General features: G+C 45.4%; 1 protein-coding gene across 12 annotated transcripts in view; it reads right to left on the bottom strand.

Moving 5' to 3' along the window:
• The window catches only part of ENOX1 (ecto-NOX disulfide-thiol exchanger 1), a 453,062-nt gene that overhangs the window by 10,026 nt on the left and 424,536 nt on the right, over window positions 1-18,500 (bottom strand). For 10 of the 12 annotated variants that reach the window (XR_010308903.1, XM_064174875.1, XM_064174824.1 and 7 more), the window contains one exon: window positions 12,432-12,467. The exons of the other annotated variants lie outside the window; for them this stretch is intronic. Coding sequence is in view for 9 of the 10 variants with exons in the window: in XM_064174875.1 (XP_064030945.1) it covers window positions 12,432-12,467 (36 nt within the window). In the remaining variant the exon portion in view is untranslated. The remainder of the gene's footprint in view (window positions 1-12,431; window positions 12,468-18,500) is intronic. 12 annotated transcript variants of the gene reach the window in all.

Genomic DNA, 18,500 nt, shown 5'->3' on the forward strand with positions numbered 1-18,500 from the left:
GCTCCTCTACTCTAGGCAAACAATTTTGGCAATGAAAGAGGCACTGAGTTTGTGTTGCTCTAGGGCATTTCTGCACGTGTTAATAATCCATGCTAAAAAACCAAAATGGCCCAAACTCCAAAATATGTCAAATGTGTCTAGATGAAGAAATGCTTCACCCTTTGTGAGACTGGTAAAAAGAGTCAGAAAGTTGTATGTGCATTTGAGTGCCATATGTGTAACCTTAGTCCCCAGCAACAAGGGGCTCTGACAGGCCTTAGCCCACGATGAAAGAGTGGAGACACATTGAGTCACCTGTGGTTTGTTGCAGCAGGAGTGGCCAACTGAGACACAGCTCATGGACAGACACCCACGTGTTGCTTTGTTGGGTACATCTAAGCCTTTGCTGCATTTTTAGCCAGTAGAAGTGATTTTTCAGTCATCTGTTTTAATTATCTCCTTTAGATTGAAACAACCCAGACCTTAGAGATATCTATTTTGTATTTCTCATTGGCTGCAAAGGGAAACATAAAACATAGCTTTAGACACCTGCAGGTGGCAGGGAGTCTTAAAATAATGGTGTGGCTGAGCACTCTGGCAGCTACATCACCCTGACACTAACACTTTTAGTGTAACACACAGCACACATTATAGCAGCAGGACTATGCTCTAAGTTGCCCAGTGCTGCTGATTTCTCTCTTGATAGGGATAAAAGCTAGTGCAAACACTGATCTGCTGCTGGCCATGACATCCAAGAACCGTGAAAGAAAACTCAGGCAGAGTTTCATACAGAAATAAGGGAAGTCTTCACATTAATTTCTCCATAAAGGCAGTAATGACAGGGGGGGTGCAGATCAAAGTAGCAGAACTGGATGAGGTATTTCATGATAGTGCAGCAGAAGAGCAGAGAAACACATGCCACCAGAGCTTGTATAGGTTAAGAGGCAATTTCTTAATCCATCAGAGCTAGAAAAGAAGTCTAAACCCAGCAATTCCTGAGAGGGGAAGGAGAGAGCACAGAGATGTCTATTTGATGTAACAGGCTCCAAACACAACACACTAGCTGTTTCAGATGGGATTAAAACTTTTGTCAAGCAGTGAGGCAGAGAAAGAAACTATATTCCCATTGGGAACAACGAACAGATGGGTTCTCATTTAATGACTAGATTTGAGTCTGTACAGAACATTTTGTGTGATTTATAGGACAGTGTAAATGGATGCTAAAGGAAGTCACATCAAGTCTGCCTTAACTGTGTGTTAGTACAGAGGATAAAAGAGTAAAAAAACTGGTTATTCAGAAGCCTGAGGAAACTAAGAGTGGCAAAGACAGCTACTTAGCTGGCTTTAGAAGAAGGCTGCAGGTTCTTGGATGTTTGAAAAGAAGAGGTTTCTGCCATCCCAAACTACCCAGCTCGCAGAGCACGATAAACTAGACAGCCCTGGTGCATTCAGCTGTCACAGTAAGCTTGTGCAGGCCATGAGAAAAAGCAGGGTGTGAATGGTCACATAAAAGATTCAACAGTAATGCTGCTAGGAATTAAGAGTGGTTTGAGACAAATGGGCATAACTGTGTCTAGAAAATGAGTGTGTAATTCACCCAGAAACCAGGCTAATTATGGTGTAAGTGAAAACCTTAACTATCTGACTCCACATTGCAGATAGGAATCTGCTACCTGTGAAGCCTCTACTACAAACCCTCATGCAGATAATTTGAGGCACTACTTATGCCAGCCCACAAAAAACAAGGCTTTTAAGAGTACAAAGGTGAAGGAGGTAATAACTAATTGGAAACAAACAGGTCTCCTCTGGCATCAGAAAAGCTACTGATCACCAGATGCCTCAGGAAAATTATTTAACATATATTACATTAGAGTATTTCCTTTCTTTCCTGAAGATGATCTTTTATTTGGTAAATTATATCTTCTGAAGCCCTAAACAGTCTCCTTCAGCAGGTTTCATCATAAAAGGAGTATTGTGCTACCATCTGTCACTTACTGCATTAAAAGACCAAGAAGACAGCTGAGCATGTGCAAACCAGCACTTACTAGAGCAAAATGACCTTGCAAGAACCAAATGCAGTAGGTGGAATACTTAATCCAGGTTAAATCACACCTGGAGATCATTAGAGACCTGGCCCTATTCATTATTCACAAATTGTGGCAGGTATCTGAGACCATGGAGGCCTGATGTGATGGTGACAGCTCCAGAGCTGCTCAGCATTAACACAGCCATTCTGTGTGATGATTTCACCACTGCCAGCTTGGAGCTTTACCCTGCAAGCAACACTTTAATCCATCAGTAGATGATGGAAAGACATGGAATTCCTACATGGGCTTGACCAACCCCATGACAAAGCCTATGAGGAGAGGCTGAGGGAGCTGGGGTTGTTTAGCCTAGAGGAGAGGAGGCTCAGGGGGGACCTCATTGCTGTCTACAACTACCTGAAGGGAGGTTGTAGCCAGGTGGGGGTTGGTCTCTTCTCCCAGGCAACCAGCAACAGAACAAGGGGACACAGTCTCAAGTTGTGCTGGGGGAGGTCTAGGCTGGATGTTAGGAGGAAGTTGTTGGCAGAGAGAGTGATTGGCATTGGAATGGGCTGCCCAGGGAGGTGGTGGAGTCACCATCCCTGGAGGTGTTCAAGAAAAGCCTGGATGAGGCACTTAGTGCCATGATCTAGTTGAGTGGCTAGGGCTGTCTGCTAGGTTGGACTGGATGATCTTGGAGGTCTCTTCCAACCTGGTTGATTCTATGATTCTATGACTCTGCAGATAGCCCTTGGGACTAGCACTGCTTTTGGAAAACTTTTAGGAGAACTTACTGCATAAACCAGAGGATGGCAAATAACAATTCTCTCAAAGGAACTATCAATTCTCCCAGGCAAACTTCTGACACTGAGCTGATGGTTGTGAAGAGCCATACATGGCAGGTTTTGCACATGGATGTATATCTCAGCCACATCCTGGCCATAAGGTGTGACAGAAGTGGAATTTGTGTCATTCTGTTATGGACCTTGGATTCTTTAGAAAGCAAAAGCAAAGGTGTGGGCAAGTGGATTGCTCCAAAAGCTACCTGGACTCACTGTTCACCAAAGTCCACCAAAGGGCAACTGAGTGTCATGCTGGGGACACAGCAAATAAGAGCACGACTCCTGAAAGAGCTGCATCTGCTGGAGAGAGGCACTGAAGTCCTGAGGAGTAGAAGAGATGTGATGACTTTCTACAGAAGAAAGCTGCACATACTACACGATCAAAAGACTATCTCTGACTCTGGGCTACTAACAGATCAGAAAGCCCCAGATGCTTGGGTGGGATGGATGACCTGGGTCTTTTGCTCTAGGTTGGTTCATTTCTACTCCCTACAGAAAAGTATGGTATTAAAGAAGTCCTCAATCCAGATGTCACTAATCCTTTACAGGCCAGTCTTATACCAGTGCAAAAAAAGGCAGGCAGAGGAGGAGTTGGCCATTTGGGAAGAGTATAAAACTCTTGTCAGAGGATGTAGGGACACAACCAGGAAAGCTAAGGCCTCCTTGGAATTCAACCTTGAAAGGGAGATCAAAGACAACAGAAAAGCCTTCTTCAAATACATTGCAGGACAAACTAACACTAGGGGCATTTTGGCCCTCTGCTGAATGAGGTGGGTGCCCTGGAGGATATAAAGAAGGCACAGTTACAGAATGCCTTTTTTGTCTCAGTCTGTACTGCCAGAGACTGTCCTCAGGAGCCCCTGACATCTGAGGCCTCAGAGGAAGACAGGACAAAAGGAAGTTTTCCTTGGTTGATGAGGGAACAGTTAAGTAATTTGGACATCCATAAAGCCATGGGTCCTGATGGGATACACCTGTGGGTGCTGAGGGAGCTGGCACAGGTCTTTCATTGCCAGACCACTCTCCACCATCTTTGGTAAGTCAAGGCAGACAAGAGAGGTGCCTGGGCACTGGAGGAGGGCAAAGGTGGCTCCAGTCTTCAAAAAGGTAAGGAGGACTCAGGTAACTATAGACCTGTCAGCCTCAGCTCATTCCCTGGAAAGGTAGGGGAGCAACTTAGGCTGTCCTTAGGCATACCAAGGACAAGAGGGTCATCAGGAGCAGTCAGCATGGTTTCACCATTTTTTAACCTGTGAGGGTGACAGAACACTGGGACAGGCTGCCCAGGGTGGGTGTGGAGTCTCCTGCTCTGGAGATATTCAAAAGAGCCTGGATGTGTTCTTGTGTGATCTACTCTAAGTGATCCTGCTTTGGCAGGGAGCTTGGACTAGATGATCACTTCCAGCCCCTAGCATTGTGTGTTCTTGCCTGGGGAGATTCTCTCTTTAGCTAAAACGAGTCTCTTCAGCCTAAAAAGTTCTGTGATTCTGAAAACATGCACTAGCCAGCACCCTTACAAAAGGGCAGACTGATGACTTGCCATTCCCCAGGAAGGATGACCAAGAGCTAAGGTGGGCTCAGCTGCCCTAGCTGGAAACTGCTCTTGCCAGAGTGCAGTTCCACATTACCCGTTGTTCAGGACTCTGCTGGAAATGCAGAACATGGGATTTGATGACTGTGACATTGAAGACATCTGGCATGCGACCAGGATGCAAATGATGAATATCCAAAAACCTGGAATACTCTCTCCACTATCTGGGTAATCCAAATATTTGATAATTAGCTTAAAATACAGAGGGGATAATGATTGCTTGCATATTATCGCCACAGATCTCATTCCCTTTGCTGCAGCAGGTGGGATTTTGCACAATTTTGTGGTGAAGGGGTAAAAACCAATATTATACCTTCTGAAAGATCCAACAAAACAACAATCCTAGACCAGAAACATTTGCAGGATACGTTGGTGTTTGTACTCTGTGTACAGAGTCAATCGTCAGAGACATTGGAACAGCAGCAAAAGGAGAAAAGACACGTTGGACACAGCAGGCATATGCCAGAGCAGATGCTGACTGTTGGTAGATATAAGAGATACAAGACACTTTCTCATCAGCCAGGGGATTTATCAAAGAAAAGGAGTAGGAAGACAAAAGACTATAGACCTAAAGCATAAGCAAATATGTTGCAGGCTATTACAGTATCACAGTATCACCAAGGTTGGAAGAGACCTCATAGATTATCAAGTCCAAACCTTTACCACAGAGCTCAAGGCAAAGACATGCTGTGTTTTGAAAACGAAAGGCAAATGAATGACTTAGAAGAAAGACCCATGCACATGTGATACCAAATCTGCAGCCTTCCACCTCTTGAATGGTGTCTGTGCCTGCTCTGAGTTCACAACACTGGGCTTAGACTTCACATCATAGACTCAACCAGGCTGGAAGAGACCTCCAAGATCATCCAGTCCAACCTAGCACCCAGCCCTAGCCACTCAACCAGACCATGGCACTAAGTGCCTCATCCAGGCTTATCTTGTGCCATGTATCGCTCTTCACAACCATCAGCTCAGTGTCAGAAGTTTGCCTGGGAGAATTGATAGTTCCTTTGAGAGAATTGTTATTTGCCATCCTCTGGTTTATGCAGTAAGTTCTCCTAAAAGTTTTCCAAAAGCAGGCAGCCCTGAACCAAAGTGCTAGTCCCAAGGGCTATCTGCAGAGTCATAGAATCATAGAATCAACCAGGTTGGAAGAGACCTCCAAGATCATCCACTCCAACCTAGCACCCAGCTCTAGCCACTCAACTAGACCATGGCACTAAGTGCCTCATCCAGGCTTTGCTTGAACACCTCCAGGGATGGTGACTCCACCACCTCCCTGGGCAGCCCATTCCAATGCCAATCACTCTCTCTGCCAACAACTTCCTCCTAACATCCAGCCTAGACTTCCCCTGGCACAACTTGAGACTGTGTCCCCTTGTTCTGTTGCTGGTTGCCTGGCAGAAGAGACCAACCCCACCTGGCTACAGCCTCCCTTCAGGTAGTTGTAGACAGCAGTGGATTGATGGCCACGAGGTAGAACAAAGAGCAGCTGTCAGGCAGGACGAGAGAGAGAGAACAAAACAGGTAGTTCCTCTGTTTTTCTAGGCGGCTAGACAGGAAGTGGGAGCAGTCTAATCACCACCTGGAGTAAGGCTCAGACCCACCCCTGTGGAGGAGTCAGGAGGACCTGGAGTCAGGGTCAAGAGCAGTCCCCCTTTACATGCGCATGTGCCTGTAGAGAACACCTGCTCAGCCTTGCTGCCGGTTGCTCGCATGGAGCTAGGACCACCTTTCCTCTCCTGGGCTGTGGGATTAAGAACAGAGCTTATTCCTCTTCACAGGTTGCTGTGAGACCGTGCTGTGACAAACGTGGTTGTGTGAAATCTGATAGAAACCCAACATTCTCCAGGAACATTTTGTGTCATGCAGAGCTCTTCTGTCAGCATGTCCTCTTAGAGTGACTGCGTCTGACTGGCTGCTGACTGCTCCTCTAAAAATATACTTGACTAGAAAATTGCTCATCAGTTTTCACAGTATCACAGTTTCATCAGGGTTGGAAGAGACCTCACAGATCATCAAGTCCAACCCTTTACCACAGAGCTCAAGGCCAGACCATGGCACCAAGTGCCACGTCCAATCCTGCCTTGAACAGTTCCAGGGACGGCGACTCCACCACCTCCCCACGCAGCCCATTCCAGTGTCCAATGACTCTCTCAGGGAAGAACTTTCTCCTCACCTCCAGCCTAAATCTCCCCTGGCACAGCTTGAGGCTGTGTCCTCTTGTTCTGGTGCTGGCCACCTGAGAGAAGAGAGCAACCTCCTCCTGGCCACAACCACCCTTCAGGTAGTTGTAGACAGCAATAAGGTCCCCCCTGAGCCTCCTCTTCTCCAGGCTAACCAATCCCAGCTCCCTCAGCCTCTCCTCGTAGGGCTGTGCTCAAGGCCTCTCCCCAGCCTCGTCGCCCTTCTCTGGACACGCTCAAGCATCTCAATGTCCCTCCTAAACTGGGGGGCCCAGAACTGAACACAGTACTCAAAGTGTGGTCTAAGCAGTGCAGAGTACAGGGGCAGAATGACCTCCCTGCTCCTGCTGGCCACACCATTCCTGATGCAGGCCAGGATGCCACTGGCTCTCTTGGCCACCTGGGCACACTGCTGGCTCATGTTCAGGTGGGTATCCATCAGCACCCCCAGATCCCCATTTTGAGAAATGTAATTCTTTTGTTGCTGCAAATGAATTGATCTTGTGCTGGCAGATTAACGACTTCCTAGAAATACATTTTACATGATCCAGGCTCCTCACAGCCCAAGAGCTGATTTCAGTAAAGGGGCTGACATTAAGTTAGTGCTGAAGTGCTATGTAGAGAGGTTTGTTGGCCATTTCTACATGCACTCAGTTTACAGTGACAAGCGTCAGCGTTGCACCACCTATAAAAAGCATAAGGTGAAGAATGAGGCACATAACCATCTGGCCAAAAAAAACACAGCTCTCATAAGAGGCCTGCACTACTTTTAGAGTTAGCACTGGGTCAGTAATTCAGTAAAGAACTCCTTGTTTGTCAGTGTTTTGTTAGTTTGTTGTTTTTAGTTGAGTCTCAGAGGATCCTTCTCTTTCTACTCTCTACCTGGTGATGCAGAAGAACTTATTTGCCATATGCTAGACTGCTGGTGAATGCGACTGGTCTGTCATTAGAAATGATACAGACCAGATGTCACCTTTTCATTCAAATCAAGCCTAAACTCGAGAACTTATTTTGTGCTGTGCAAGAAATCAGTGTTGGCTCTGTCAGCCACGGAATAGTGTAATTGCTTTTGATGCGTGCTAATATAGAAACCTACTTTTACATCACACTCATACAGAACTCGCCACGTCTCTAGGTTTAAAAGTGATTGAAAAGAGTGCACTGATATTAAGGAATAAACACAACCATCTTGAAAAGATATCTGACACTAAAAGTTAGAGAAACAGAATGGAGATAGGCGAACAGAAGACCTTGCAAATGAAACGTTTCAAACGCACTTCTGTGCAGCGAGCGTTTGTTTGACTAATTTATCCTGTGCAGAAGGATAGAAGTGGTTTTTGGGAGTAAAGATTAATTGTGTTATGGTGCTCTTGACATCATATTTTTCTGATCCATTTGCCAGAGAGATGCTTTTAACTTTTTCATTACAAAGCTTTTGCTATTGCAACCTTCACCTGCTGAGTTTAGGCAACTAGCAATAATCTGAAAATGGTGTTTCTCATTGGAACTACCTTTTTATATTCTCCTCATTGTATCTGAGCACATCTATTTTATGGATATGTAAGATATGGATGACTAATATGAAACTTACTTCAGGCCCATTTTTAAAAGTATGAGCAAGTTGCTTCATTTTCTAAAGTTGAATTTATGTGTAGGTTCCTGATGACTTAACACAGATGTTTCATGTGATGGGAAGGTGGTTGTTTTGCAAGGGAAAAAGCAATTGTCATTTTGCAGCCTTTCTGCCAGGGAATGGCAGCAAACCTATGAGTGGCTGAATAAAAGAATTGCCTGCCCAACATCTATGCTGAACTCATTGTAGGATGGGATACTTTGTGCTTAATGAGAACTTCTAAAGCCACAGAATCATTGAGGCTGGAAAAGACCTCTGAGATTGACAAGTCCAGCCTATGACCCAACACCACAACATCAACTAAACCATACCACCAAGTGCCACATCCAATCTTTTCTTAAAGCTCTCCAGGGATGGTGACTCCACCTCTTCACAATGGGCAGCCCATTCCAGTGCCTAATCACTGGCACTCTTGGCCACCTGGGCACACTGCTGGCTCATGTTCAGGTGGGTATCGATCAGCACCCCCAGATCCCTTTCTGTTTGGCTGCTCTCCAGCCACTCCGACCCCAGCCTTGGGGGGGTATTGAAGTTTCTCTCTCAGTTCCATCACTTTTTGCTGTCTATTGCTTGAAGGACTTCAGCAGGTTGGAGGGAATGTGAATGTAGTATCCAACCCCCAGGACTGCAGCAGCAAGATTGCAGCTGAAGCAGAGGTGGCCTGTCATCCTTCAGGTGGTTGCGGGGGAGCCTGAGTGCTCTGACAAGCCAATCTGACTTGTACACTGTGTGGGCTAAGCACACAGCTGCATATGTATAAGGCTGAATGTTATTCCTCACTAGAAGTGATGGGATGACTCCTGTACACGTGTGCAGTATAAATACTCAGGGAGAATGCTCTGGGATGAAAGGCTGCACATAATGATCAGATATTATTGAAATGTCAGGTAGCTCTGGGCACTGAAAAACTGTCTCCCTGTGGAGCTCCTACGAAATTTAAAGTCAAGAAACTGTGATTTGCTGAGTGGGTGGCTGAATTGCTTTTATCATTGTGTCTCAGAGTTCTCTCTTCTCCTCCCTCACATGACAAGAATCAAAAGCCAAGTTATGATGCCACCCTGATACTTTTAATTAGGGACAAAAGAAATGGTGTGATTTCTCTAGCTATTAACAAAGGGGTTATTGATACAGCGCAGAGCTGCTTCGGGTATCACATTCTGTGTCAGAACATACCTTCATCTGCTGTAGCTGTTTGCTCCCTGTAGGGTTAGACACTGGCTGAAACTGCAGAGACTGTGATGCAGGCAGCAGAGAGATCTGCATTGTGGCAATGCAATGCTGTTGCTGTCCTCTCATACACTGAACCAGGGCTGAGGTGGTGAAGCAGGATGCTCAGGAGGACTCGATCTATCAGTATCTAAGAACTTCTGAAGGCTGAGCAGGCTCTTTGATAACATGGTCCTCAGCAGCCAGTTCAACTCCTGTTATTTCACAGGCCTCATGGAACTGAGTTCATGAGGTAGTCATTCCTCATGCCTACTGTGGTAAAGTAGGAAAGCTGCTGATCTGCAAATGGTCATAGCTGCTTGAATTTATCATACTCTATATGCCTTAAATTGAAGGAAGTAAGGGAAAAATGAGTGATGGAAGGGCTACAAATAAATGTCTGGAATGGAAAAGGCAGGGAGCAGAAAGAGGCATGGCCACATCTCAGCCTTGTGATCATGGCCCCACCAGGGCAGAAGAACCTGAACACAGAGAGTAAATGAATCTCTGTAGCCCCTGGGAGCTTTACATCCCACTCCAATCAGGATACAGGGTCATTGCACCTTCTGCTCATGGTAAAACACACCAGTGAGGAGAGACCAAACCCTGCATCTCCCTCTCATTAAGGAGCTATTCTCATCCCTTCACTGCATTATTCCTGCTTGTTCACTTTAGAAAATTAACCAAATTTGTTAAATTAATTAGTTGGCCAAATACACTCTTGCAGAGGGGAGCAGTTACAACAGAGGGAATGCAGAGTGCATATAGACTATGCTCTTCCTGAGAAATGCAGTTTTGAACCATTTCATGTGGAGGAGAGATGCAAATCCCCACTTCTGATATTCCTTTCAGGGTATGTCACCCTCAAGTTCTCATGTACAGAAGGCTATTAGCAATCTGTCCCTACCCTCAAATGTACCCAGCTGTCACCACCTCACTTTTTTGACTCCCACGTGGTCCCAAAATGCCTGCTGCGATGCCAAAGGACACCAGCAAAGCCAAGGAAGCTACTCTGTTACTCCTATCAGCTTGCTGGGGCCAAGAGTCACAGCCTAACAAACCTATGAATGGGAGATAGAAAAGAAACACATTTCTGATGCGTGCAGACTCTGCACTGGCTTCTGACTTTAGGCCAAAATTTGCCTCTCATATTAGCCATCTTGAGCACATTTTGTATCACAAATCTGTTGTTGGTGTTGATCTGTTGGAAGGTAGGAGAGCCCTGCAGAGGGACCTGGCCAGGCTGGATGGGTGGGCAGAGGCCAATGGGATGAGATGGAACACAGCCAAGTGCAGGGTTCAGCACTTTGGCCACAACAACCCCAAGCAGCACTACAGGCTGGGGCCAGAGTGGCTGGAGAGCAGCCAGGAAGAAAGGGACCTGGGGGTACTGGTAGAGAGTACCCTAAGAATGAGCCAGCAGTGTGCCCAGGTGGCCAAGAGAGCCAATGGCATCCTGGCCTGCATCAGGAACAGTGTGGCCAGTAGGACAAGGGAGGTTATTCTGCCCCTGTACTCAGCACTGCTCAGGCCACACCTTGAGTGCTGTGTCCAGTTCTGGGCTCCTCAATTCAAGAGAGATGTTGAGGTGCTGGAAGGTGTCCAGAGAAGGGCAACAAAAGCTGGTGAGGGGTCTGGAACACAAATGCTATGAGGAGAGGCTGAGGGAGCTGGGGGTGTGCAGCCTGGAGAAGAGGAGGCTCAGGGGGGACCTCATTGCTGTCTACAACTACCTGAAGGGAGGCTGTATCCAGGTGGGGGTTGGCCTCTTCTGCCCGGCAAGCAGCAAGAGAACAAGGGGACACAGTCTCAAGTTGTGCCAGGGGAAGTCTAGGCTGGATGTTAGGAGGAAGTTGTTGGCAGAGAGAGTGATTGGCATTGGAATGGGCTGCCCAGGTAGGTGCTGGAGTCACTATCCCTGGAGGTGTTCAAGGAAAGCCTGGCTGAGGCACTTAGTGCCATGGTCTGGTTGAGTGGCTAGGGCTGGGTGCTAGGTTGGAGTGGATGATCTTGGAGGTCTCTTCCAACCTGGTTGACCCTATGATTCTATGATTGTGTTATGGGAACAGCAAGCCTTATGACAAGTGGGCTAGCTATGAAGTGGCTGTTGAACTCAGAAGGAAGTGAAGCAAAAGCATCAGCAGCTACTTGAGGTCTTTATCAATACCACTGATCAACTTTAGTCCCACAGTCTTGAACCACTGGGCCAATATGAGCAGGCAGTATGCTCTTCTGGCTCACTCTCCCTGTTTCAAAGGCACTTTTCGTCTTGCCAGGGCCCCCACCCTGTGGATGGTGTTTACTAACACATACACTGACATGGGACATTCACAAAAGGCACCCTTGGGTACCTCCATTAAAAGTTTGCATAGTGAAGTACAAAAACTGATCTCTGCTGAATTTGATGGAATTAAAGACTTCTCAAAAACCTGAAGGGTGTCAGCTTTTAAAAGTCTTTGCCCAGATTGCTGCAAAAATGAGCCTCATTTAAGAGCTATCTTTACTTGTCTTCGATCAAGATCATCAGCAATTAACTGTACCAAGTGAAAAGAGAAGACTAAGGTATTGTTAGGAATAACATCACTTCTGGTGTAGCTTAAAATGAGCAATCAAGTAAAATGAGTGTGCATGTTGATCTCTTCTGCCAGGCAACCAGCAACAGAACAAGGGGACACAGTCTCAAGTTGTGCTGGGGTAAGTCTAGGCTGGAGGGAAGCCTAGACTAGGAGGAAGTTGTTGGCAGAGAGAGTGATTGGCATTGGAATGGGCTGCCCAGGGAGGTGGTGGAGTCACCATCCCTGGAGGTGTTGAAGAAAAGCCTGGCTGAGGTACTTAGTGCCATGGTCTGGTTGAGTGGCTAGGGCTGGGTGCTAGGTTGGCCTGGATGATCTTGGAGGTCTCTTCCAACCTGGTTGATTCTGTGATTCTATGATTCTGTTCTAAGGTGTGTTGGATAATCACAATCCTTACCTGTTGGATACAGTGCTCCTCAGAGCCAGGAATCATCTGGTAAATCATTGAAAAGCAGATATAGAGGGGAAAAAAGTAAAGGAAGGATCAGAGTCAAATATAAGATGCTTGGATGAAATTGAGAAATACTTTTTTAAGAGCTTGAAGTATTCCAAAGGGGAAAAAAATAATCTCTTCTTAATATTATTGATTTTGTGTCTGGAGAAAACCCCACATAATATTGTGCCAAAGTTGCTGGAGATGCTTCCTGGAGGAAGATGGATGGACGAGTTCAAAGTCATTACTTTGTTCAAACAATGAAACTCAAACAGAACAAAAAGGTGGTAAGGAACCTTCTGGTGAATCAGTTTCACTCTCTGAAATCTATTCACTCTATCATGCCTTGGTGATAATGAAATAACCCTAAAAGTCTTTTCAGAGAAATACTGTTGGCTTTTTTACCTAATGGGAATTTAATTATTGATTTCAACAGACTCAGGACTTTATCATGCAGTTGCTATCTGGGCATTCAAAAGGCTTTTGCAGCTATGGCCTGTGTCTTGCTTATTTGAACTTAGAGGTCTGGTACTCTCTGAGTAGCATGGGATAGCACTTTTAAAGAGGATAGGAGTTATTCACAGGAACGAAGGCTGCTCAGGGAAAGCACTGAACTGCTGGAAGATCACTGGCTGCTTCTAAAATGAGGCTTGTGTGGAAAAGTTCTCCTTTGCTTCATTATGGAGTGAGTGCAGAGGAGAGCAACGAAGCTGGTTAAGGGCCTGGAAAATAAATCTTGTGAAGAGTGACACAGGGAGGTGGGGCTGTTAAGTTTGATGAAGAGGAGGCTGAGGGGGGACCTTCATTGCTGTCTACAGCTACCTGAAGGGATGTTGTGGAGAGGCTGCTGCTGGTCTCTTCTCACAGGTAAATAGTGATAGAACAAGAGGGAATGGCCTCAAGCTGTGACTAGGTGTGTTTAGATTGGTCATTAGGAAACATTTTTTAACAGCAAGAGTGGTCAAGCATTGGAATGGGCTGCCCAGGGAGGTGGTTGAGTCACCAGCCCTGGATGTGTTTAAAAGTCATCTGGAGGTGATGCATGAGGATATCACAGTATCACCAAGGCTGGAAGAGACCTCATAGATCATCAAGTCCAACCCTTTACCACAGAGCTCAAGGCCAGACCATGGCACCAAGTGCCACGTCCAATCCTGCCTTGAACAGCTCCAGGGATGGCGACTCCACCACCTCCCCGGGCAGCCCATTCCAGTGTCCAATGACTCTCTCAGTGAAGAACTTTCTCCTCACCTCCAGCCTAAATTTCCCCTGGTGCAGCCTGAGGCTGTGTCCTCTTGTTCTGGTGCTGGCCACCTGAGAGAAGAGAGCAACCTCCTCCTGGCCACAACCACCCCTCAGGTAGTTGTAGACAGCAATAAGGTCTCCCCTGAGCCTCCTCTTCTCCAGGCTAACCAATCCCAGCTCCCTCAGCCTCTCCTTGTAGGGCTGTGCTCAAGGCTGAACTCTGTAGAGTAGGGGTAACAGTTGGAGTTGATGATCCTTGGGGGTCTTTTCCAACCTGAACATTTCTGTGATTCTGTGATTCCATTAACAATGGAGGAACACCATGGATGTTAACCTTCTCTCCCCCAAAACAAGAACATATTCACCAAAGCTTAGAAATATGTAAAGAGTGAGTGCCAAGAGGACAGAGCCAAGCTCTGCTTGGTGATGCCCAAAGGTTGAACTGGATCATCTTGGAGGTCTCTTCCAGCCTGGTTGATTCTATGATTCAAAGCTACACTACTATTTGCATACAGTGTCCTATGTATATTGAACTCAGTGAGCAAAAGTAGATCTTTGATCAAAACACAAGAATTAGCCTGCTCCACAGAAAGCCACTGGACTCATAGAAAGAGAGGAAGAAGAAATGACTTTTACAGTGGCAAGCCAAAACCCATGCAATTAGCACTTTCAGTTTGCAAATTGTTCTCTCTACTCAAGCACACCTCCCAAGCAGGATTTTTTTTCCATGTTGGAACTAATCAGGTTTAAGGAGCCTGAGAACATCCTGAAAGAGGATTATATATGAAATTATAATTGTCTGTTGGCCATTATTTTTAATTCAGTTAAGAGTGATTTGCCATTGGAATGGGCTGCCCAGGGAGGTGGTGGAGTCAACATCCCTAGAGGTGTTCAAGAAAAGACTGGCTGAGGCACTTAGTGCCATGGTCTAGTTGAGTGGCTAGGGCTGGGTGCTGGGTTGGACTGGATGATCTTGGAGGTCTCTTCCAACCTGGTTCTATGATTCTGTGACAGAGATGAGAATTAAATATCACTATATGCAGCAATGAAGAGGAAATTAAAAAGGGGGGGGGGAGGCAGATAGTAGCAATAAGTAAACTTATCCTTAACCACAGAGCTGATGGAAATGAACACTTAGGGACAGCACTTCTAGCAGTCCACATAGAATCCACATAGAATCAACCAGGTTGGAAGAGACCTCCAAGATCATCCAGTCCAACCTAGCACCCAGCCCTAACCAATCAACTAGACCATGGCACTAAGTGCCTCATCCAGTCTTTTCTTGAAGACCCCCAGGGACAGTGACTCCACCATCTCCCTGGGCAGCCCATTCCAATGCCAATCACTCTCTCTGTGAAGAACTTCTTCCTAATATCCAGCTTATACCTACCCTGGCACAACTTGAGACTGTGTCCCCTTGTTCTATTGGTGGTTGCCTGGGAGAAGAGGCCACCCCCCACCTGGCTACAATGCCCCTTCAGGTAGTTGTAGACAGTAGTAAGATCACCCCTGAGCCTGTTGAAGTCTCTGTTAACACAAGGCCAGTATTGCAGGCTCTGTGTACTGCTGAGCCTGACATTTGGCCTTTCCTGATGCAGAGTATAGCTGGGAAATGTCAACAGCCATGACAAATATTACTGCATGTACCTGGCAAGTCACTCATGAGACACCCTTATGGCTGTTTACAGAGCCATGTAAGATGCTTTTGCTTTCTGGAAATAACAGATGTACTGGCAGTACACTAAAATTTCAGGTTTCCCCACCCCAATTTCTGTGTGAACTGTCATGGCAGGGAGGGTAACATTGCAACTGCACCAGGCTCTTAGTTAACTCTGCTCAATTCCCCTGCAAATCATAGAATCATAGAATCAAGCAGGTTGGAATAGACCTCTAAGTTCATCCAGTCCAACCTAGTACCCAGCCCTAGCCAGTCAACTACAACAAAAAAAAAACCCAAACAACAACAACAACACTTAATATTTGTCCACCTACAGGTTAGGCACATATCAGAAGAGATGTTTTCTTTTAGCAAAGCTGTCCAGATCCTCGTTCCCCTTTCAGAATGATCTCACATAATGGCAATGTAGAAAACACATCACAATAGGTCTAACTACATATTTTCATCTGTATCTGCTTTACTGGGGAAAAAAAAACAACCATTTCCAGGTTTTATTTCAAGAAACAGTATTTTCTAATGCAGAAAGTGCTGCAGACCAATGCCTGAAATTTCTGCTGTCCTTTCTAGGAGCCTGATTTCCTACAGAGTAGCCTAAATATGCCACAGTGTGGAGATCAGTTTGTGTGTTCAGTACACAGACACTGTCATTTTCCTTTTCCAGCACCTCCCACTATTGCTTAGCATGTAAAGGTATTTCATTTGCAGAATTCAACCTACCAACTGTAACAAATATGTTCTAATCCCATTATATGAATCACAGCTCACTAACAACCACCTAGGAACAACCAAGCCTTTTCTCTTTGATCATCCCAGATTTGCATGCTGGCCAAGGGCAAGAACCACAAAGCCTGCTGAGAATAGATCATAGAATCATAGAATCAACCAGGTTGGAAGAGAACTCCAAGATCATCCAGTCCAACCTAGCACCCAGCCCTAACCAGTCAACCAGACCATGGCACTAAGTGCCTCATCCAGATGCGGAGAGACAACCTGTAAGGCACATCACTTGAGCACTACATATTTGATATAAAGTACCACTGTTTAAAAGGTACCTCATTTCCCATTTTACAAAGTTCATTACTGTAGCAAATGGTTTAACATCATTTCTTTCTCCCTATTCCTTTATTTCCATTTGTGCTGCTGTAATTTCACAGTGCTGTAACTGTTGGTTATACGGCCGCAGCTGTGACTCAATAACTTTAGCTGTCTGATCTTCCACTTCATCATTAAATTAGAATCATAGAATCAACCAGGTTGGAAGAGACCTCCAAGATCATCCAGTCCAACCTAGCACCCAGCCCTAGCCACTCAACTAGACCATGGCACTAAGTGCCTCATCCAGTCTTTTCCTGAACACCTCCAGGGACGGTGCCTCCACCACCTCCCTGGGCAGCCCATTCCAATGGGAAATCACTCTCTCTGTGAAGAACTTCCTCCTAACATCCAGCCTAGGTATTGACTTGATTTTCTTAGGAGTCTAATATTGCTATGAGGACATCATGGGAAGAGTTCATGGAAAAAGTGGTGCAAAATATTACTTTTTGCAAAGCTTACCATTAACCAAAGTATCTGAAATATTTTGGTTTCAAGTATCTGGGAATGAATTACTGAAACTGTCTTTACACAACTGAAATGTTACATTGTAATTCTAGGTCAACCTTCATATTATATGAAAAGCCCTAAAGTTTTGGGTTCTTCTGTTTTATCCAGGTAGATATAAGCCAGAACGATGCAAGTCTCCCGGTTCAAGAGGGACATAGAACTGCTTGAGAGAGTCCAGTGCAGACCTACAAAGATGATTAAGGAATGGAACATCTCTCTTATGAGAAGAGACTGAGGGAGCTGGGGCTCTTCAGCTTGGAGGAGAGGAGACTGAGAGGTAACCTCACTAACATTAATAAGTATGTAAAGAGTGAGTGCCAAGAGGCTGGAGCCAGGCTCTGCTGGGTGATGCCCAATGGTAGGGCAAGGGGCAATGGGTGGAAGCTAAGGCATAGGAAGCTTAATTTAAACACGAGGAGGATTTCTTTCCCCATGAGGGTGACAGAACACTGGAACAGGCTGCCCAGGGGGGGTTGCTTAGTCTCAAAACTCACCTGGACACATGTTCCTGTGTGATTTGGTCTAGGTGATCCTGCTCTGGCAGGAGGGTTGGACTAGATAATCTTTCAAGGTCCCTTCCAGCCTCTGACATTCTATGATTCTATGATTAAGTTGAAGCATTTCAGTATTTTCCCTTTAAAACATTTAAATTCTGTCAAATATGCTGCTTCCTATACATGTTTGGGTTTTATTTTGAGGGGAAGCAAAAGTTTCTATGCCTTACATTTGTAAATTCCTTTGGAAACCTGCAACCAGCTCTTGTATGGGATCAAGGTTTTAGGAAGGAAAAGTTTCTATGCCTTACAATTGTAAATTCCTTTGGAATCCTGCAACCAGCTCTTGTATGGGATCAAGTTTTTAGGAAGGAAAAGTTTCTATGCGCCTTACAACTGTAAATTCCTTTGGAAACCTGCAACCAGCTCTTGTATGGGATCAAGTTTTTAGGAAGGAAAAGTTTCTATGCCTTACAATTGTAAATTCCTTTGGAATCCTGCAACCAGCTCTTGTATGGAATCAAGTTTTTAGGTAGCAAGTGACAAGTTTTTAGGTAGCAAATGTGAGCATTTCAAGATCTTCAGTGGGTTAATGTCTTTAAGTTTTTTCTTTTTGGTTTGCAAAGAGAATCTTTTGAAGGGACAATGAGAAGCTGTGCAGACAGGCTGCAGACAGAGATTTGTTGGAGCTATCAGACAATATTGAACGTCTCCTGTCCAAATGCTGAGAGCTGTGAGGTTCTATTGACTTTGCTGTGGAAACAGCTCACAATGAATGAGACTGAGGAAAGGATTAAAAAAAAGAGAGGACATCATTTCTATATCACAAAGCAGTCCAAAACATTTGAGCTTTCCATTCAGGTTTAAACCAAAACTGCTTTCCTGGCTACACCATGAGACAACACATTGACTAAAATAGATGTTAAAATATATTAGTGTTCAGACTGCTGCTTGTTCTCTTGGCTAGGAGGAAGATGTCTTATATAATGGGTTTTAATTTTCATGTGATTGTGA

Source organism: Pogoniulus pusillus, chromosome 3 (genome assembly GCF_015220805.1).
Source record: "Pogoniulus pusillus isolate bPogPus1 chromosome 3, bPogPus1.pri, whole genome shotgun sequence".
NCBI lineage: Eukaryota > Metazoa > Chordata > Aves > Piciformes > Lybiidae > Pogoniulus > Pogoniulus pusillus.